This window comes from Oryctolagus cuniculus, chromosome 17, assembly GCF_964237555.1.
Source record: "Oryctolagus cuniculus chromosome 17, mOryCun1.1, whole genome shotgun sequence".
Classification (NCBI taxonomy): domain Eukaryota; kingdom Metazoa; phylum Chordata; class Mammalia; order Lagomorpha; family Leporidae; genus Oryctolagus; species Oryctolagus cuniculus.
Genome location: NC_091448.1, coordinates 46,941,918 through 46,963,013, shown reverse-complemented (window position 1 = coordinate 46,963,013; position 21,096 = coordinate 46,941,918). Strand labels below are relative to the sequence as shown.

Genomic DNA, 21,096 nt, shown 5'->3' with positions numbered 1-21,096 from the left:
ACCGGCACGCATTTGGGATGCTGGCATTGCAGGCTGGGATTTAACCTGCTGGACCACAGTGCCAGCACTAAGCTTTAAAGTCTTGTAGCTACAGCATGAAGCCGAGTCCTGCCAATGCAAGAGATTTGAACTGGGTGGGTGAGAAGTTCACCAGCTGGCAGGTTGTTAGGGCCACCTGAGGCTAAAGCTTTGCAGAGTCAGTGAGATGTTTGGGCACCTTAAGTAACCAATGAATAATTCTGCTGTAAGTATGCTATGTAAATATGACTCATGCAATATATGAGGTTGAAATTTAACTGGCTATCCTGGGGTTTAGTCTTGTTTTTTAAAATCTAATTTATATGAAAGACAGATTTTCCATTTGGTGATTCACTCCCCAAATGCCCACAACAACCAAGACTGGACCAAGCTGAAGCCAGGATCTAGAAATTCCATCCAGGTCTCCCACACAGATGGCAGTGGCCTAAGTACTCAAGCTATCACCTGCTGCCCACAGGCTACGCCTTGGCAGGAAGGTGGATGGGAAGTGGAGCTGAGACTTGAACCAGGCATTCTGATAGGAAAAGTGGGCATCCCAAGCAGCATTTTTTTTTTAATGTGTATATACATGGGGCCGGCTCTGTGGTGCAGTAGGTTAATCCTCTGCCTGCAGTGCTGGCATCCCGTACGGGTGCCGGTTCTAGTCCCGACTGCTCCTCTTCCAATCCAGCTCTCTGCTGTGGCCTGGGAAAGCGGTAGAAGATGGCCCAAGTGCTTGGCCCCTGCACCTGCATGGGAGACCAGAAGAAGCACCTGCTCATGGCTGCAGATCGGTGCAGCTCCGGCCATTGCGGCCAATTGGGGAGTGAACCAGCAGATGGAAGACCTCTCTCTCTGTCTCTCCCTCTCACTATTTATAACTCTACCTCTCAAATAAATAAATAAAGTCTTTTTTTAAGACTTATTTTCTATTTGAAAGTCAGAGTTACACAGAGAGAGGAGAGGTAGAGAGAGAGTGAGGTCTTCCATCTGCTTGTTCACTCCTTAGGCCAGAGCTGAGCCTATCTGAAGCCAGGAGCCAGGAGTTTCCTCCGGGTCTCCCACATGGGTGCAGGGGCCCAAGAGTCTGGGTCATCATCTCCTGCTTTCCCAGACCATAGCAGAGAGCTGGATCGGAAGAGGCACAGCTGGGACCTGAGCGGGCACCCATATGGGGTGGCAATGCTGCAGCACATCTTAACTGCTGCACCAATGCCTGCCCTGTGGTATCCCGTGTTTTTATTTGATAAATCTAGCAACTATCCCTGACCTGATCCTTGATAAAATTATTTAGCACCAGCATTGTGGCAAAGCAGATTAATCCTCTGCTTATAACACTAACATCTCAGATGGGTAGCATTTCAAGACCTGGCTGCTCTACTTCCAATCCAGCTCCCTGCTAATGCACCTGGGAAAGCAGAAGAAGGTGGCCCAAGTGCTTGGGTCCCTGCAACTACGCAGAAGACCTGGAAAAAATTCTGAGGTCCTGGCTTGGGCCTGGTCCAGCTCTGGCCACTGTGGCTATTTGGAGAGTGAACCAGCAGGTGGAAGATCTCTGTCTTTCTCTCCTCTCTGTAAATCAGGCTTTTAAATACATAAAAAATAAATTAAAAAAAAAAAACATTTATTTTGAAAGTCTGATTGACAGAATTCTTCTGTGTGCTGGTACATGCCCCAAATGACCTTGTTAGCAGGGGCTGAGCCAGGCTGAATCCAGGAGCCAGGAACTCCATCAGGGTCTCTCACGTGTGCAGCAGGAACCCAAGTCCTAGAGCCATCATCCACGGCTGCCCAGGCACATGAGCGGGAAGTTGGGTTGGAAGCTGGGCCCTGACCCAGGCGCTTCAATACGGGATGTATGTGTCCCCAGCGGGAGCTTTACCCACCGTCACAAGCCTGCCGTTGCCTTCCCTTTTCCTGTCTGCTCCTCATCCAGGTTCCTTATCTCAATGTCGCTTATCAATTGGCCAAGCCATAAAGCTGGATATCACCTTTTACTGCCCTCATTCATCACCATATCTAGTCACTTGCCAAGTCCCGACTCCTGTTCATCCATAATCAGTGCACTTCTCCCCCGCCACGCTGTCAGCTCAGTGCACATGGCCGGCATCTCGCATCTGGAGGACCTCAGCAGCCGCCTACCTGGCCTTGCCTCTAGTTCTCGTCCCTCCAGTCCACCCTCCACTTTGCAGCTCTTGTGAGCTTTCTGCAGTTCAGTATTCTAGGTTAGATTCTTTCCACAGCAGCTACATAAACTCCCTGCAAAGCGATGCAGAGCTCTTGATGATCTTTAAAAAAAATAATTTAGGAGCTAGCACTCTGATGTGGAGGGTAGGGTTACCATCTGCAGTGCCAGCATCCCATATGGATGCCGGTTCTAGTCCCAGTTGCTCCTCTTCCAATCCAGCTCTCTGCTATGGCCTGGGAGAGCAGTGGAGGATGGCCCAAGTCCTTGGGCTCCTGCACCTGTGCGGAAGACCTGTAGCTCCTGACTTTGGATCAGCCCAGCTTCAGCCTTTGCTTCCATTTGGGGAGTGAACCAGCGGCTAGAGGACCTCTCTCTTGTCAGAAACTACCTCTCAAGTAAATAAATAAGTATTTTTTTAAGGATTTGTATTTATTTGATAAAATTACAATGAGAGGGAGAGACAGAGAAAGGTTTTCTCATGCGGGTGCTTTTTCCAGGGGCTGGCGCTGTGGCATAGTGGGTAAAGTCACCTCCAGCACTGCCGGCATATGCATGCCGGTTAGAGTCCCGGCTGCTCCACTTCCAATCCTGCTCTCTGCTATGGCCTAGGAAAGCAGTGGAGGATGGCCCAAGTTCTTGGGCATTTGCACCCACGTGGGAGACCCAGAAGAAGCTCCTGGCTTCTGGCTTTGGATCGGCCCAGTTTTGGCCTTTGTGGCCATCTGGGGAGTGAACTAGCAGATAGAAGACTTCTCTCTCCCTGTCTCTCCCCTGCTCTGTAACTCTATCTCTCAAATAAATAACTAAATAAGTCCTTAAAATTATTTAAAGATTATTTAATAAAAATAAATAATAATCAAAGTGAGGCCTTTGGAAGGAGACGGGATTGCATCAGCTCTTCGGGGTGCAGCCGCGTGATTGAGTCCTGGGGACTCTCTAAGGCCAGGGAGGAACTGCACAAACATGATCAGAGCCTGTGCCCCTGCCTCCTGCCGTGTGCCGTGCCACCTGTGCACAGCCTGCTTTTCTGCCACTGAGAAGGCAGTGCATTTGCTTTTTATTACTAAAAAGAAGTATCTGAGGCTAACTTTATCAGAAAGAAAACAAGTTTAGGGGTCGGCGCTCTGGCATAGCAGACAAAGCCGCCGCCTGCAGTGCGGGCATCCCCTATGGGCACCAGTTCAAGTCCTGGCTGCTCCACTTCCAATCCAGCTCTCTGCTGTGGCCTGGGAAAGCAGTAGAAGGTGGCCCAAGTGCTTGGGTGTCTGCACCCGTGTGGGAAGATCCTGCAGAAGCTCCTGGCTCCTGGCTTCACTCCGGTCGTTGCAGCCATTTGGAGAGTGAACCAGAGGATGGAAGACCTCTCTTTCTCTGCCTCTGTCTCTCTTTAACTCTGCCCTTCAAATAAATAAATAAATCTTTAAAAAAGAAGACAAAACAAATTTAGGGGCCAGCTTTGTGAAGTAGTATGTAAAGCTGTCACCTGCAAAGCCAGTATCCCATATGGGTGCCAACTTGAGTCCCGGCTGCTCCACTTCCAATCCAGCTCCCTGTTAATATGCCTGGGAAGCCAGCAGAGATGGGCACATGGGAGACCCGGAGGAAGCTCCGGGCTCCTGGCTTTGGCCTGGCACAGCTCTGGTGTTCACAGCCATTTGGGGAGTGAACCACAGATGGGAAACCTCTCTATCTCACTCTTTCTTTCCCTTTCAAAAATTAATTAATTTGGGGGCCAGCACTGTGGCATTGCCAGTTAAGTGGCAACATATAATGCTGGCATAGCATATGGGCACTGGTTTGTTTGAGTCCCGGCTGCTCCACTTCCAGTTCAGCTCCCTGCTAATGTGCCTGGGAAAGCTCTCTCTCTCTCTCTCTCTCTCTCTCTCTCTGCCCTTCAAATAAATAAAATAAACCTTAAAAAAAAAAAGGCAGAGAGAGAGAGAGAGAGACAGAGAGATCTTCCATCTGCTGGTTGACTCCCCAAATGTCTGCAACACCTAGGGCTGAGCCAGGCCGAAGCCAGGAGCCCAGCACCACATCCGTGTCTCCCACGTGGCTTTCAGGGGCACAGGTACTTGAGACAGCACCTGTTGCATCCCCAGGAGCACATTAGCAGGAAGCTGATCTAAAGCAGAGTAGCTGAGATTAGAACCGTGGCACCCCAAGGTGGGGTGTGGGTGCTCTAAGCAGCATTCTAACAGCCACGCCCATTGCCCCCTCCCAAAGCAACTTCCTGATGTCTCCTGAGGCTTTCGAGAGACTGCAGGACATGTGTGCCTTCCTTCTGGGGTGGTGGACGCTCTGAGGGGGTGCCCATGGCAGTAAACTACCCCAGAGAAACAGCTGAGGGTTGTCCAGATCCAAACCTTCTCCAACACTGGAGGAAAGGGACGAAGGAAGGCTCTCTCTCTCTCTCTCTCTCTCTCTCTCTCTCCTTCTTCCTGTGTATCCCTGCCTTCCAAGTAAGTAAATAACTCTTTCGAAAAATTGATTCAATTATTTGGAAGACAGAACGACAGAGGAGCCAGGAGCCTAAAACTCCATCCAGGTCTCCCACATGGGAGTAGGGGCCCGAGCACTTGCGCCATCTTCATTGTTTTCCCATGCGTGTTAGGAGGAAGCTGGATCAGAAGCAATGCAGCCAGAAGTCCAATTAGTGCTCCAGGTGTGGGATGCCAGCATCCCAAGTGGCAGGTTAACCGGCTGTGCCACAATGCTGGCCCCATGGTTGTATTTCTAATACCCATCCCTGAGTGCTGCACGGTAGGTACCAGTACCCAGGGGAGATATATATATATATATATATATATATATATATATAATTTTAAGTATTAATTTCAGTTTTATTTTTGCAGTGGCTAATTTTTCTTCCATCCTTAAAGGCTAAGTTCTGTGCCCGGGCCTTGGTGGAGACCACAGGGCATCACTGCAGGTCAAGATCAGGATGGTGGTGCTGGGTCCTTCTGAGCTTCATGAAAGCCATTTCTGATGACCTTGCTGTGAAAGGGACAACTCACAGAATAACGGAGCTTCACCTACAGCATGTGCGTGGAAGACGCTTGCCTTGGAGATGTCCCTGTCGGCTGCGGCTTCCACTGCGTTTCCAATGACAAACTTCCCTGTTTGTATTTTTATTTTTTATTTGAAAGGCAGAGTTATAAAGAGGGGATCCTCCATCTGCTGTCACGCTCCCCAAATGGCCACAGTGACTGGGGCTGGGCCAGGCCGAAGCCAGGAGCCAGGAGCTTCCTCCAGGTCTCCCACGTGAGTGCAAGGGACCAAGCATCTGGGACACCCTCTGTTGCCTTCCCAGACACATTAACAGGAAGCTGGATCAGAATTGGGCAGCTGGAACCTGAACTGACACCCATCTGGGATGCCAGCGCCACAGGCTGCAGCTTAACCCGCTGTGCCACAGCTCTGGCCCCTAAACTTCTTGGTTTTTTTTTTGTTTGTTTTGTTTTGTTTGTTTTTGGCTTTTTTTTTTTTTTTTTTTTTTTGACAGATAGAGATAGTGAGAGAGAGAGACTGAGAGAAAGGTCTTCTTTCCGTTGGTTCACCCCCCAAATGGTTGCCACGGCAGGCGCTGTGCTGATCCGAAGCCAGGAGCCAGGTGCCTCCTCCTGGTCTCCCACGCGGGTGCAGGGCCCAAGCACTTGGGCCATCCTCCACTGCCCTCCCGGGCCACAGCAGAGAGCTGGACTGGAAGAGGAGCAACCGGACTAGAATCCGGCACCCAAACCGGGACTATTAGCCAAGTGAGCCATGGCATCGGCCCCCTTAGCTTTTTTTTTTTTTTTTTTTTTTTAAGATTTATTTATTTATTATTTGAAAGGCAGAGTTACAGAGAGGCAGAGGCAGAGGCAGACAGAGAGAGAGAGAGATGTCTTCCATCCACTGGTTCACTCCCCAGTTGGCCACAACGGCTGGAGCTGTGCCCATCCGAAGTCAGGAGACAGGAGCTTCTTCCGGGTCTCCCACACAGGTGCAGGGGCCCAAAGACTTGAGCCATCTTCTACTGCTTTCCCAGGCTATAGCAGAGAGCTGGATCGGAAGTGGAGCAGCCAGGACTCAAACTGGTGCTCATATGGGATGCTGGCACTGCAGGCGGCGGCCTTACCTGCTATGCCACAGTGCTGGCCCCTAAACTTCTTGTTTTTAAAGATTTATTATTGGCCGGCGCTGCAGCTCACTTGGCTAATCCTCTGCCTGCGGCGTCGGCACCCCAGGTTCTGGGGGGTGAACCAACGGAAAAGGAAGACCTTTCTCTCTGTCTCTCTCTCTCTCTCTCACTGTCTAACTCTGCCTGTCAAAAAAAAAAAAAAGATTTATTATTACTATTATTATTTGAAAGGCAGAGTTAGAGAGAGAGAGAAAGTTTCCATCTGCTGGTTCACTCCCAGATGGTTGCAACAGCCAGGGCTGGACCAGACTGAAGCCAGGAGCCTGAAACTCCATCTGACTCTCATGTGGGTGACAGGAGTCTGAGGACTTGGGCCATTTTTCGCTGCTTTCCTAGGTGCATTAGCAGGGAGCTAGATTGGAAGCAGGTTATTCAAACTTAACGGACGTGGCCTTGGTTACACATCAAATAGTAAATAGGCTGCATGTGTCCATTGTTCCTTCTTTTCTTTGTCGTCTTGGAAGCAAAGATGAAAGAGCCATGGTATATATTTTGAACAAAAATATGAAAAAAAATGGGCTAGGTGGGCTAGCACTCATCAAAAGGCAAGCAGGAGTGGTGGGTGGTAATAATCCTAAAGACTTCAGAAAGTTACTGTATCAGTTATACTTTTCTGCAAAAGTAACCATGCCAATCCTCAGTGGCTTGAAATAACAATTGTCTCTTATTCTGCAGGTCAGCAAATTGGATTGGTTTCTGTTAGGCGGTTCTTCTGCCTTTGTCAGCTGTTAGCTGGCTGGAGATGGCTGGTCTTGAATAGCCCTGAGCTGAGATTTTTTTTTTTAAGATTTATTTATTTACTTGAAAGTCAGCGATGCACAGAGAGAAGAGAGGGAGGGAGAAAGGTCTTCCATCCGCTGGTTCACTCCCCAAATGACAGCAATGGCCAGAGCTGTGCTGATCCGGAGCCAGGAGCTTCTTCGGGATCTTCCCATGTGGGTGCAGAGGCCCAACCACTTGGGCCTTCTTCTACTGCTTTCCCAGGCCATAGCAGAGAGCTGGATTGGAGATGGAGCAGCCGGGACTTGAACCGGCGCCCATATGGAATACCAGCACTGCAGGCAGCAGCTTTACCTGCTATGCCACAGCGCCGGCCCCAAGCTGAGAGATTGTATTTCTGCTTCATGTAGTCTCCCATCCTCAAGCAGCGTAGTCTGGTTCTTGTGGTGATCGGCAGGATTCCAAGAGAGCAGGTGGAATCACACAGGGCCTCTTAAGGCCTAGGCCTGGGACATAAATGGCACTGTAGTCTACTGATCAAAGGAAGTGAATGGGTGGCCCAGAATTAGGGAGTGAGGGAGAGAATGCCATCTCTGGATGGTGGGGGCTGCAGATTCATATTGCAAATGGATTTAGATTGAGGGAGACTGAGACCATGGCCATTCTGGCAATCTGCATCGATATTCCATAGTATTCAGAGGAACCGCCTAAAATGTATGACAGCCGGGGCAGGTGCTGGCCTGGCAGTTAAGTCCCACATCAGAGTCCCTAATTTCAATTCCTGGCTCCACCGTTGAACTCCAGCTTCCTAGCACTGAGCATCTTGGAAGGCAGTGGAGATGGCTCGAGCAATTGGGCTCCTGTCACCTTGAGGGAGACCTGGGTTCAGGGCCCAGTGCCCACTTTTGGTCCCTCTGTCATTGTGAGCATTTGAGGAGTAAACCAGTGGACGAGAGCTCTGTCTCTGTGTCTCTTTGTCTCTGCCTCTCAAATAAATAAATAATTATTTTTTAAAAAAACATGTAAAGAAGCACCGATTACTGAGAAAGGTCCTTGTTGGATGAGTCAACCCCCAAGTACTCATTGTTTTCCTTCATTGGATTTTGCTTGCACGTCAAGCTGTGGCGTGGGCAGGCATGGCCGGTAGTCCCCATCAAGGCCCACGTGTGGACCAGGGCCGCGGGCACAGGCTGACAAGGAGAGCACGTGAATGGAACGGCTCTGAGAGCAGCTGCCAGGGGGCAGAGACTGTGTCCCCGCCTTGAGCTGGGATCGGTAGCATCACGGGAGTGCCCACTGTGAAGGAGAGCTGGGCGTTGAGTCTCGCTGACCATACTGCTCCTGGGCCACGTGCAGCCCCGTCCCTTCTCAGGAGCTCAAGTCTCACTCGCACTCTCTCCTCCAGGATGCCGGCCTGGCCCCCGGCTTTGTCTACCTGCAGGGCCACCATCTTTTCTTTTCTTTTTGTTTCTTCTCTTTTAAAAGATGTATTTATCTGACCATCAGAGTTACAGAGAGAGAAGGAGAGACAGAAACAGAGATCTTCCATCTGCTGGTTCAGTCCCCAAATGGCCGCATTTGCCAGGGCTGGGCCAGGCTGAAGCCAGGAGCCAGGAGCTACTTCTGGGTCCCCCACATGGGTGCAGGGGCCCAAATACTTGGGTCGTTTTCCCAGGTGCATTAGCAGTGAGCTGGATCGGAAGTAGAACAGCCCGTACAGGAGCTGGCACCCATACAGGATGGCACTGTCGCAGGCGGTGGCTTCCCTTGCTTCTTGGCACAAGGCGAGCCCCAGGGCCATCGTTTCTAGTTCAGACAAGGGATGGCCACGCAGCTGGCCCTCAGGGCAGCTGTATTAGGAGTCTCACAAAAATTTCCCATGGGCCAGCAGGACCCTGATAATCCATGCTCGTATCCCATATGAGCACCGGTTCGAGTCCCGACTGCTCCTCTTCTGATCCAGCTCTCTGCTATGGCCTGGGAAAGCAGTAGAAGGCCCAAGTGCTTGGGCCCCTGCACCCACGTGGGAAGATCCCGAAGAAGCTCCTGGCTCCTGGCTTTGCTCTGGCTGTTGCAGCCATTTGGAGAGTGAACCAATGGATGGAAGACCTCTCTCTCTCCCTCTCTCTCTCTAACTCTGACGTTCAAATAAATAAATCTTTAAAAAAAGAAAAAGAAATATGAAACTGCACAGAATGCACAAAGCAAGAAAGGCTATGCACAAGACAGACACAGCTCTTAGAACTGGATCACAGTTAACAACTGAAGGAGAGAGAAATGGGAGCAAGAAAACCCCAGGAAGCCTCTGAGAAGCTAACATGTCTGCAGGGAGTGCAGGAGCGCACTAAGGGCCAACAGAGAAGCCAGACCAGTGAGGCCTGCAGAAGACTCACTTCTGTGAAAGGAAAATGAGATAGAAAATAGATTAGTGGTTGCCTCGGGCTGGGAGCAGGCTGGGTACTGATTGTGCATTGGGACAAAGTTTCATTTTAGTATGATGGAAGTATCCCAAGGTTGGATTGTGGTGTTGGTGTACCACTCTGTAAATATACTAAAAGCCATTGAATTGTATATTGAACTTGGGCTTAAAATGGATGGATTTTATGGTGTAGAAGTTGTATTGCAACAAAAGATATTTTTAAGATGTCATTCATCGCTTGTCCGTGTTAGCATCACTGGAGGCAAACAATACATCGTGGGCCCCTGGAGGGAGGGCACAGGAGGCTCACAGCACGCACCCCACTCCCCCACCCCCCCACCCCCGGCATCCTGGCCAGAAGACCTTGCCCCTGGCTTTATTGATGCACAGGAAACATGAAACCAGGGAGGAAGTTAAATATGTCACAAGGAAGCAAAGAACTGCATCCAGAATGGGAAATGTTCTGTAAGTCAAGTGGCTCTGAATTCTCCCAAATACATCGCATGAAAAGGAACAGCAAGTGGTTACTGATAAGAGAACTTTAGAGTTCTTGCAACTGATGCACTGTGGGCATCTGGTTTTTTTTCCTCTTTTCCTCTAAAAAACTTGTTTCTTTTTTTGATTGATTTATTTATTTAAAAACAGAGATACGGAGAGAGACCTTCCATCCACTGGTTCACTCCAGATGGCCGCAATGGCCAGAGCTGGGCCAGGCCGAAGCCAGGAGCCAGGAGCCTTTTCTGGTTCTCCCACATGGGTGCAGAGGCCCTAGCACTTGGGCCATCTACTGCTTTCCAACATGCAATAGCATGGAGCTGGATCGGAAGTGGAGCAGTTGGGACTTGAACTGGTGTCCATATGGGATGCTGGCACTGCTGGTGGTAGAGTTACCCACTATGCCACAGTGCTGGCCCTCTTTCATTAATTTTTTAAAAAATATTTATTTATTTGAAAGTCAGAGTTACACGGATAAAGAAGGAGAGGCAGAGAGAGAGAGAGAGAGAGAGAGAGGTCTTCCATCTGCTGGTTCACTCCCCAGATGGCCATGATGGCCGGAGCTGCACTGATCCAAAGCCAGGAGCCAGGAGCTTCTTCTGGGTTTCCCACGCAGATTCTGGGGCCCAATAACTGGGCAATCTTCCACTGCTTTCTCAGGCCATAGAAGAAAGCTGGATTGGAAGTAGAGCAGCCAGGACTTGAACCGGTGCCCATATGGGGCACCGGCACTGCAGGCACCATGTTCACCCCATATGCCACAGTGCCGGCCCCATGTGCTTCATTTTTCAAAAATAAATTTTATTGCATATAATTTAGATTTGAAACCATGATGTCGGGGCAGCATTGGGCACAATAGATTAAGCCACCTGTATTGCTAGAATCCAGTGTGAACACTGGGTTCCAGTCCCAGTGCTCCGTGCCAGTGCACCTGGGAAAACAGAGAGAGACGGCCAGGACGTGGGCCTCCCACTTTGCCCACGTGGGAGGCCTGGTGCAGTTCCTGGTTCCTGGCTTCTGCCTGGCCCAATCCTGGCCATTGCAGCCACTGGGGAGGGGACCAGAGGATGGAAGGTATCTCTCTCTGCCTCTCTATATACCTTTCACATAAACAAATGAGTCTTAAGAACAAACAAACAAACAAAGGTGATGCTTCAGGATACACAAAGTGAGGAGCTTACTCTAGCGACAGCAAATCCCTCATCCCGCACTGTCTCGCTTCTGTGGCGAGAGCAGCTCACATCTCCCCGTGAGTGTGGATCCCACAGACAGCACAGTGCGACTCCCTGTGGTCTTCATCGTGCACTGAGGCATCAGGTGATTCTTAAAGGGGCAGTCGCCTGGCTAGAGGATGATTAGAACTAAGAAAGTTCACATCAGCAGAAGTCTACATCCTTCAGAGATAAACCCCACAGAGGGATCTCATTTATGATATCAATAGTGTCCGAAATACCTAGGAACAAAACCAACTAGAAATGTTCAAGCCCCCTGTGAATCCAACCGTACAAAGGTACTTAACATCGCATGAAACAAAATTTGAGAAACATCGGAGAAATGTGTTCCTGAGTGGGAAGGCTCATTTTTGAAGAACATTTATTTGAAAAGCAGAGAGACAGAGATAGAGAGATCTTTTCTCCATTGGTTCACTCCTCTAATGCCTGTAACAGCCAGGGCTGGGCCAGGCCAAAGGCGGGAGCCAGGATCTCCATCAGGGACCCAAGTACTTGCTCTGCTGCCTCCCAGGGTGCCTGTTAGCAGGAAGCTGGGTCAGAAGCAGAGCAGGGACCTAATTCTGTGCACTAATTAATCTAGGAGTGTAAATAAATTCAGGCCAACCCCAATCAAAATCAAAATGGATATTGAGAGGATTTTTCCAGTTGATTCTAAAGTTCATCGGGAAAGTTGAGAGTAAAACATGAAGTTGTGCTTAAAAGGTAGTATGCACACATAGTTAGAACAGTTTCAAGGCCAGGGATGGCATTGAGGCTTAGCAGGTTAAGCCACCAGCCGGACCTACCACCAGGATTTTTCAGGTCTGTTCATAATCCCAGAGTCTATGTATAAAAAATGGGTTTGTTTATATTTTTGATGCCCTTTCAACAACTCCTGTCCCTTTTGGTTCTGTTTATTGAGAGAACAGGCAGCACAGCCCAACAATCAAGCTGGGTTTCAGATTTCTGCCTTCTCAGCAGTTTCTTAGGAAGAAGGCGCCTTTGGACAGACACGCTGTCCGTGAGCTCCCTGGTGGAAGACTCAGCATCTCACGCTCTCCTTTTTTTTTTTTTTTTTTTTTTTTTTTTGTTTTTTTTTGGACAGGCAGAGTGGACAGTGAGAGAGAGAGACAGAGAGAAAGGTCTTCCTTTGCCATTGGTTCACCCTCCAATGGCCGGTGCGGCCAGCGCACTGCGCTGATCCGATGGCAGGAGCCAGGAGCCAGGTGCTTCTCCTGGTCTCCCATGGGGTGCAGGGCCCAAGCACCTGGGCCATCCTCCACTGCACTCCCGGGCCACAGCAGAGAGCTGGCCTGGAAGAGGGGCAACCGGGACAGAATCTGGCACCCCAACTGGGACTAGAACCCGGTGTGCCGGCGCTGCAAGGCAGAGGATTAGCCTATTGAGCTGCAGCGCCAGCCCTCGGCTCTCCTCTTGATCTGCACGTGTGCCGTAGCCCTGAGGTCAGCCTGGCAGTACGGCTGGCTTTGCAGAGTGGCGTGGGTGTTGTGAATATGGACCAAAGCCATCATTGGGCCACTCCTGTTGGCCATCACCTCTGCCTCCCAGGGCAGCCATTAGCAGGAAGCTGGAGTCACGAGCCCAAGATCACATACGGGCACTCCAGTGTAGGGCTCAGATACCTTCAGTGCTAGGCTGGACAGCTGCGTCCACGCTGGATCTGCTCATGGCAGGGAATGGAGAGAAATGGGCCTGCGCTGGGGCACAGCAAGTTAAACTACAGTCTCAGTACTGCTTTGAGTCCTGGCTGCTGCACTTGCAATCCAACTCCTGCTAATGGGACTGGGAAAACAGTGGAAGGAGACCCAAGTACTCTCCCCGCCTGGGAGACCCCGGATGGATTTCCAGGCTCCTGGTTTCTGGGTGGCCCTGTCCTGGCCATTGCAGCCATTTGCAGATGGAAGAACCTATCTGTCCCTCTAGAAATAAGCAGCAAAAACAGAGACAGTAAAATGGATTCACCTGAAAAAAAGAAAAAAAAAAAGGTGATGAGAAGACAAAGTAAAAATACAGAGTGGTGTCGACAATGGTGGAAAAGTTAAAGTTGGGGCCGGCACTGTGTCGTAGTGGGAAAAGCTACCGCCTGCGATGCTGGTGTTGGCATCTCATATGCACGCTGGTTCGAGTCCCAGCTGCCCTACTTCCCATCCAGGTCTGTGCCTGGGAAAGCAGTAGAAGATGGCCCAAGTCCCTGGGCTCCTGCACCCAATTGGGAGACCAAGAGGAAACTCCTGGCTCCTGGCTTCGGTCTGGCTCAGCCCTGGCCATTGTGGTGATTTGGGAGTAAACCAGCAGATGGAAGTTCGCTCTCTCCCTCTCCCTCTCCCTGTCCCCTCTCTCTCCCTCTCTATAACTCTGCCTTTCAAATATGCAAATCTTAAAAAAAAAAAAGACTTTAAAAATCTAATGTATCTCTCACTTTCACAGTTCTGCTCTTCTTCCACAATTTCCCCCATTTAGCCTGGATTTACCTTTGTAAAATGCATCTTCCATCCACTGATTCACTCCCCAGATGGCAACAGCAGCCAGGGCTGTGCCAGGCTGAAGTCAGGGGCCAGGAGCTCCACCCAGGTCTCCCTTGTGCTTGTCCAAGCACTTAAGCCATCTTCCACTGCTTTTCCAGATGCATTAGCAGGGAACTGGATCAGAACTGAAGCAAGTGGGCCTTGAACCAGTGCTCATATGGGATGCCGGTGTCACAGGCAATGGCTGAAGCCACTGCAGCATAAAGCCAGGCCTTTTTTCCTACTATTTTATTTCTGTCTTGACAGACAGAGTTAGACAGTGTGAGAGAGAGAGACAGAGAGAAAGGTTTTCCTTCCATTGCTTCACCCCCCAAATGGCTGCCACGGCTGGTGCGCTGCACTGATCCGAAGCCAGGAGCCAGGTGCTTCTCCTGGTCTCCCATGGGGTGCAGGGCCCAAGCACTTGGGCCATCCTCCACTGCGCTCCCGGGCCACAGCAGAGAGCTGGCCTGGAAGAGGAAGAACCGGCACAGAATCCGGTGCCCCAACCGGGACTAGAACCTGGGGTACCGGTACCGCAGGCAGAGGATTAGCCTAGTGAGCCACAGTGCCAGCCTGTTTTGTTTCTCTATGATCTAATCTTTGTTACCTTCTGCTAGCTTTGGGTTTAGTTCTTTTTCTAGTTTTTTATGCATCTAGTGACGTTGTTGAAATCTCTTGCCTTTCAAAGACATCTGAGGAGCAGAGAGACCTACAGACTGAGTTCCCATCTGTGGACTCTCTCCCCAAATTCCCAAAATGGGATCCAGTCCCAAGCTTGCAGCTGGAAATTCAAGGCAGGACCCCGGTACGGATGGAGGAACTCAACTATTTGAACCTCCCAGGGTATGCGTTAGCAGGAAGCTGACATTGCTTGTGGAGCCTCGACTTGACCCCAGGCACTCTGATATATGATGTAAGTGTCCCAATGTCATTGTTTTAGCTGCTCTGCCAAATGCTTGCCCTCTCCTCCTCTTCCTTCTCCTTTTATAGATTTATTTATTTATTTGAAAGGCAGAATTACAGAGATGGAGAGACAGATATCTTTCATCTGCTGGTTCACTCTCCACATGGCTGCAATAGCCAGGTCTGGGCCAGGCCAAAGCCCGGAGTGAGGAGCTTCATCTGGGTCTCCCACGTGGGTGCAGGGGCAGAAGCATTTGGGCCATCTCCTGCTGCTTTCCCAGACTCATTAGCAGGGAGCTGGATCAAAAGTGGATTGGGGGGTGTGACACTGTGGTGTAGTGGGTAAAGCTGCCTCCTGCAGTGCCGGCGTCCCATATGGGTACCAGTTCTAGTCCTGGCTGCTCCTTTTCTTATCGAGTTCTATGCTATGACCTGGGAAAGCAGTAGAAGATGGCCCAAGTCCTTGGGTCCCTGCATCTGTATGGGAGACCTGGAAGAAGCTCCTGGCTCCTGGCTTTGGATTGGCTCAGCTCTGGCCATTGCGCCATTTGGGGAGTGAACCAGCAAATGGAAGACCTTTGTCTCTGTCTCTACCTCTTACTGTCTGTAACTCTACTTCTGAAATAAATAAATAACATCTTAAAAAAAAAAAAAGTGGAGCAGCAGAAACTTGAACTGGAGCTACAGTGCTGGCTCCCCTTTCTTCTTTTCTTAATGTTGATTTTTTCACAAAGATTTATTTATTTGAAAGTCAGAGTTACACAGAGAGAAAAAGAGAGGCAGAGAGAGAAAGAGAGAGAGAGAGAATGGTCTTCCATCTGCTGGTTCACTCCACAATTGGCTGCAATGGCCAAAGCTGAGCCGATCCAAAGCCAGGAGCCAGGAGTTTCTTCTGGATCTCCCACATGGGTGCAGGGGCCCAAGCACTTGGACTATCGTCTACTGCTTTCCCAGGCCATAGCAGAGAGCTGGATAAGAAGTGGAGCAGCAGGGACTTGAACTGGTTACCATTTGGGATGCTGGCACTTGCAGGCTACAGCTTAACTTGCTATGCCACAGTGCTGGCTCCCGTCTCTTTTCTAATGTTTATTTAAAAAAAAAAAAGATTTATTTATTTATTTGAAAGAGTTACACAGAGAGAGAAGGAGGGAGGGAGGGAGAGAGAGAGAGACAAAGAAAGAGAGAGAGGTCTTCCATCTGCTGGTTCATTCCACAATTGGATGCAATGGCCAGAGCTGAACTGATCCAAAGCCAGGAGCCAGGAGCTTCTTCTGGGTCTGCCAGGACTCGAACCATCGTCCACATGGGATGCTGGCACTGCAGGCAGCAGTTTCACCTGCTACACCACAGCCTTGGCCCCAGTGTTCATTAACTTTTACATTTTTTTTTATTGGGAAGGTAAAGTGACAGAGATACTTAGTAACACAGGTGGTAAGGCTGTGATGGGCTGAATGGGGGATGCAGTGGGGCCCAGCCAGTCTCCCTTGCAGACTCTTCTACCCCTACCCAGCTTTTTTTTTTTTTTTTTTTGACAGGCAGAGTGGACAGTGAGAGAGAGAGACAGAGAGAGAAAGGTCTTCCTTTGCCGTTGGTTCACCCTCCAATGGCCGCCGCTGCAGCCGGCGCACCGCGCTGATCCGATGGCAGGAGCCAGGAGCCAGGTACTTTTCCTGGTCTCCCATGGGGTGCAGGGCCCAAGCACCTGGGCCATCCTCCACTGCACTCCCTGGCCATAGCAGAGAGCTGGCCTGGAAGAGGGGCAACCGGGACAGAATCCGGCGCCCCAACCGGGACTAGAACCCTGTGTGCCGGCGCCGCAAGGTGGAGGATTAGCCTATTGAGCCACGGCGCCGGCTCTTTTTTTTTTTTTTTTTTTTTTGACAGGCAGAGTAGACTGTGAGAGAGAGAGAGAGAGAGAGAGAGAGAGAGAGAGGTCTTCCTTTTCCATTGGTTCACCCCCCAAATGGCCCCTTCAGCCGGTGAGCTGCGGCTGGCGCGCCACGCTGATCTGGAGCCAGGAGCCAGGTGCTTCCTCTGGTCTCCCATGGGGTGCAGGGCCCAAGGACTTGGGCCATCCTCCACTGCACTCCCTGGCCACAGCAGAGAACTGGACTGGAAGAGAGGCAACCGGGACAGAATCCAGTGCCCCATCCGGGACTAGAACCTGGTGTGCCGGCGCTGCTAGGTGGAGGATTAGCCTAGTGAGCCGCGGTGCCTGCTCTACCCAGCTCTTACCTGTGGGCGTTCTCCAGTGGGTTGTGTTCGGTCCTCCTCTCCTCACATACCCCGTAGGCGGCTTCCACGGCGGCCTGTGTTCTATTTGGAATGCCAGGCCCCTTTCCCAACTCCCTGCTGATGTACCCTGCCTGGCTGATCCTTGGGGACCCCAGAACCAACAGGTGCTTAAAGCAGGGTGGGAACCCTTTCTCCTGCCAAGGGCCATGAGGATATTTACAAGACCACCTGTGGGCCATACAAAATTTCAACTTACAAAGTGCACCTGCTATAGATTTGTTGCATTTCAAGTCCCACCTGAAGTTGCTTTGGCAAGGCCAGAGCAAATGGCCTGCAGGCCTGGTGTTCCCTAGGGAACTCAAGTCTGTCTCAACTCTTCCTAGTACTGCTCTGTCTGTGCAATTGCCTCTCATCCTTTGACTAGGGGTGGGAAGATGCACAGTCTTCATTTTTTCCCCTTAATGAGCTTTGTATTCTATCTGACCACTTATAAACTCTCGTGGCTGCTTTCTGTACCTTTTGCCTAGATTACTGCAATAGTCTGATGATGTATCCTCTTACTCACTGCTACGCAATACTTACTAATCTTTCTAAAGTATAACTAAAATGGTGTCCCACTGCACACAAAGTCACCAAAAGTGGCCCCCTTGCACGCACAGAATAAGAAGCAAAGTTCCAAGCATGCCATCCCAGGCCTTTGGTAACTTAGTAAGAATCTACTTCTGGCCGGCGCCGCGGCTCACTAGGCTAATCCTCCGCCTAGCGGCGCCGGCACACCGGGTTCTAGTCCCGGTCAGGGCGCCGGATTCTGTCCCGGTTGCCCCTCTTCCAGGCCAGCCCTCTGCTGTGGCCCGGGAGTGCAGTGGAGGATGGCCCAGGTGCTTGGGCCCTGCACCCCATGGGAGACCAGGAAAAGCACCTGGCTCCTGGCTCCTGCCATCGGATCAGCGCGGTGCGCCGGCTGCAGCGGCGGCCATTGGAGGGTGAACCAACGGCAAAAGGAAGACCTTTCTCTCTGTCTCTCTCTCTCACTGTCCACTCTGCCTGTCAAAAAAAAAAAAAAAAAAAAAAAATCTACTTCTTATCCCAAATCTGCAGACCCCACTACACAGTGTATTTTTTTTTTTTAAGACTCAAAATTGGGAGAGTCAGCATTGTAGTGCAGCAGGTAAAAACCTCAACCCATCTCGCCATGACGGTTCTACTCCCAGCTGCTCCACTTCCTTCAATCCAGCTCCCTGCTAATGCGCCTGGGAAAGCAGTGCAAGAGGGCTCAAGTATTTGGGACCCTGCATTCCTGAGGGGAAGACCTGGCTGGAGTTCTAAGCTCCTGGCTACTGCCTGGCCCAGCCCTGGCCATGGCGCCGTTTGGGGAGTGAACCAGGGGACGGAAGATCTGTTTCTCTTTCTCTTCATAACTCTGCCTTTCAAAGAAACCCATACATCTTTTTTTTTTTTTAATTTAAATTTAAATAATTTATTTGAAAGGCAGAGTGACACAGAAAGCGGGTGAGTGTCTGTGTGTGTGGGGGATTTTCCATCTGTTGGTTCACTCCCCAAAGGGCTGCAAAGCCAGGAGCCCAGGACACCAGGGGGTCTTTGGGTGCAGGTGGTGGGGCCTGAGTACTCAGGTGCTAATCCGCCGCCCCCAGTGCATGTTGCTGGTCCCTCAGCTCCGGTATTTATGGGGTACAGCGTGCTGGGAATCCACGGGGAGGGAGCGACACGGCCATGGTCCTTGCCTTTGAGAAGGCATTTCCATTTCCGGCTGTTGCCTCTCAGTGGTGCCCTTGGTCTTGGCTCAACTCTCCCGCACGGCGGATTCCAGACCAGGCTCTTTCAACAGAGTCCCTGCTCCTGTCCATGGTGGGCTTAGCGGGGAAGTAACACTACAGAGAAGAAAAGGATGACCGTGCAGGCAGGCGAAATGGAGGCGAGAACCTGCGGCCCCCACGCCGCCCCCGCTCCCTGCCAATGACGGCAGGGCCCAGTGTTTTACCCACGGGTTCCAAAGAGCCCGAAGAATGCCCAGGACTGGGCTTGACCGAGAAAATGGGACACGGTAGGAAAGAGCAACTTGAGGTCGGCGAGGAAGGCCTGCCATTACCAGAACCGTTACAGCTTTTCGCTTTCTCTTGCGCAAGCCCGGCCTCCGACCGCGGTCGGGGGCCCGTCTCCAGCCCCCGAGGCTCCCTCGGGGCCAGCTCGCTCTCCCCGCAGTCGCAGTTCCCGCCTCGGTGCTCGGGAGCCCGCCGCGCGGACGGAGGAGGGGCGTCTGGCTGGTTCCAGCCCCTTCGAGCGCCGAGCACCAGGACCCGCCCCCCGCGCCAGTTGCCAGGGAGCGGTTGCCATAGAGCTGAGCAGTTGTCCGCGTGCGCAGGCGGAAGTCCCGGATTGAGGCGCCGCCATTTTTGCTGCCCGGACGCGGAGCGAGAGGCTGAGAGAGTCGGAGACGCTATCCGCTTCCATCCGACGCGCAGACCCCGCCGGAGCCGCTGCCGCTATGGATGATCGGGAGGATCTGGTGTACCAGGCGAAGCTGGCCGAGCAGGCTGAGCGATACGACGGTGAGTTGGGGGGGCAACGAGGGGCTGGAATTCTCGGACCCTGCCGCCGCCCACAGAGGCCGGGAATGGGAGACAAAATGGCGGCATCGTCTCCGATCCTGGCCGGGGGACGTGGATTCAGGGAGTAGGAAATGGCTTGTGGGCTCCTGGAGCGATGAGGGGCTCCAGACCCAGGAATTTGACCCCTTCGGCGTCCTTAGCTATAGTCTTCGGCGAGTCGGGAGGCAGAGGCGACAGGGTGGAGGAGTTGATTGTAAAATGGCGGCTGGGGGGAGGGCGAGTCCCCGGGCGGGGGAAGGGGAGGAGATGGCGGGTGCTGTCTCCCGGCGAGCTATCCCCAGGGGAGCTTCTGGGACGGCCTTGGGATGTGGAGAACAATTGGGTGGGGTGATGGGGGGAGAAACACCCGCCACACGGGAGAGCGTGAAGACCGGGAGCCGTAGCGCGGGCGCCTTTCATGGAAATATGGCGGGTGGGGGCGGTGGCTTTTCCCCGGAGGCCCAGCGTGGGGCGGCGGCTGTGGAGCCTCACAAAGGAGAACCTTTGCGAGCGGAGGGCTTCTGCAGGCTGGTGCTGGGGGCCCGTCGCGGGTGGGGGTGGGGGAAGGGGGAGAGGGAATCTCTGCAGTTCATCCTTGGGCGGGGACTGGCTGCGGTGCTGGGATCGGGTTTCCCTCCCGGAGGCCGGCGCACCTTGGGCTGGGGGCGTCTGGGGCTTTTCACCCTCGCCTTTTTCTGTGGAGGTCCAGAAAAACGACGCTCCGCTCCCTTCCCTCGGACTGACCTGGGAGAGCTCGAAGTTCCTGTAATCTCTCTGGCACCTTCAGCACTGGGCTCTGGTGGACACAACGGTGAACAAGAGACAAGGAGACCGTGACTCTTGGTAGTGCAGCCTTGGCAGTGCGTGTGCCTCAGTCTATCAGTGCAAATGGTGGCTTTTCTCTCTACCTGTATCATGTGAAACGGAAAGACTTGTTGAAAAATAAAGTTGTCCAAATAACGTTGAAGCAACTGTGTTTTGGTTGACTCCCCAGGTTTGGAATGCGTGTTCATACTTTGGGGTTCTTAATCTATTCAGGCTCTGATTTGTGGCTTGGGTTTTTGGATTGTGAATGTAGGTGATGATATGTAGTGTTTTAATTGTTCCATTTTAAAGCAGTCATTTTGTGGGAAAATTTTAATGGTCGTCTTTGTTCATAGCTCCTTGGACCCTTCAGGGTTCTTCAATAATTCTTTGGAACTTTATCAAAATGTGCATTGTCCCTTATCTAGATAGTCTTGGGCCATGCATTTTTAATCCCCTGCTCCCCACCCATTTTGGATCTAGGTACCCACATCCTGTCAACTGCAGTATTACAGAAATGAGAAGCCGTATATGTGATTCCCGTGGCTTTCATAGTTTTGTGGGGTAGGGTGGGGTGAGATGGTTGGAATCAAGGGCTGTTGGTCCTTGATGACTTAAGTTACATATTTTTCAAATGCTATGAAGGGCCTTTGCTTGCTTTGAATGCCAATTTGGTCATGTGAATAACCACAAGGCAAATCCTAGAGTATCATCGGAAATTTGGATTTAGGGATTTTAAAATTAGGAGAGAAAGCTTCTAACCCTCAAATTTACAAAAGATATCGA

The 21,096-nt window shown here is 51.4% G+C and overlaps 1 protein-coding gene across 4 annotated transcripts in view; it reads left to right on the top strand.

Annotated features, from left to right (window-relative positions):
• LOC100358813 (14-3-3 protein epsilon) overlaps positions 1 to 21,096 on the top strand; it is a 112,658-nt gene that overhangs the window by 47,145 nt on the left and 44,417 nt on the right. The window contains exon 1 of one of the 4 annotated variants that reach the window (XM_070061174.1): positions 19,071 to 19,467. The exons of 2 other annotated variants lie outside the window; for them this stretch is intronic. In XM_070061174.1, coding sequence (XP_069917275.1) covers positions 19,404 to 19,467 — 64 coding nt within the window. In that variant the 5' untranslated portion in view covers positions 19,071 to 19,403. Of the gene's footprint in view, positions 1 to 19,070; positions 19,468 to 21,096 lie in introns of those variants that run through there. One more of the 4 variants, XM_002718890.5, reaches the window with a different exon arrangement.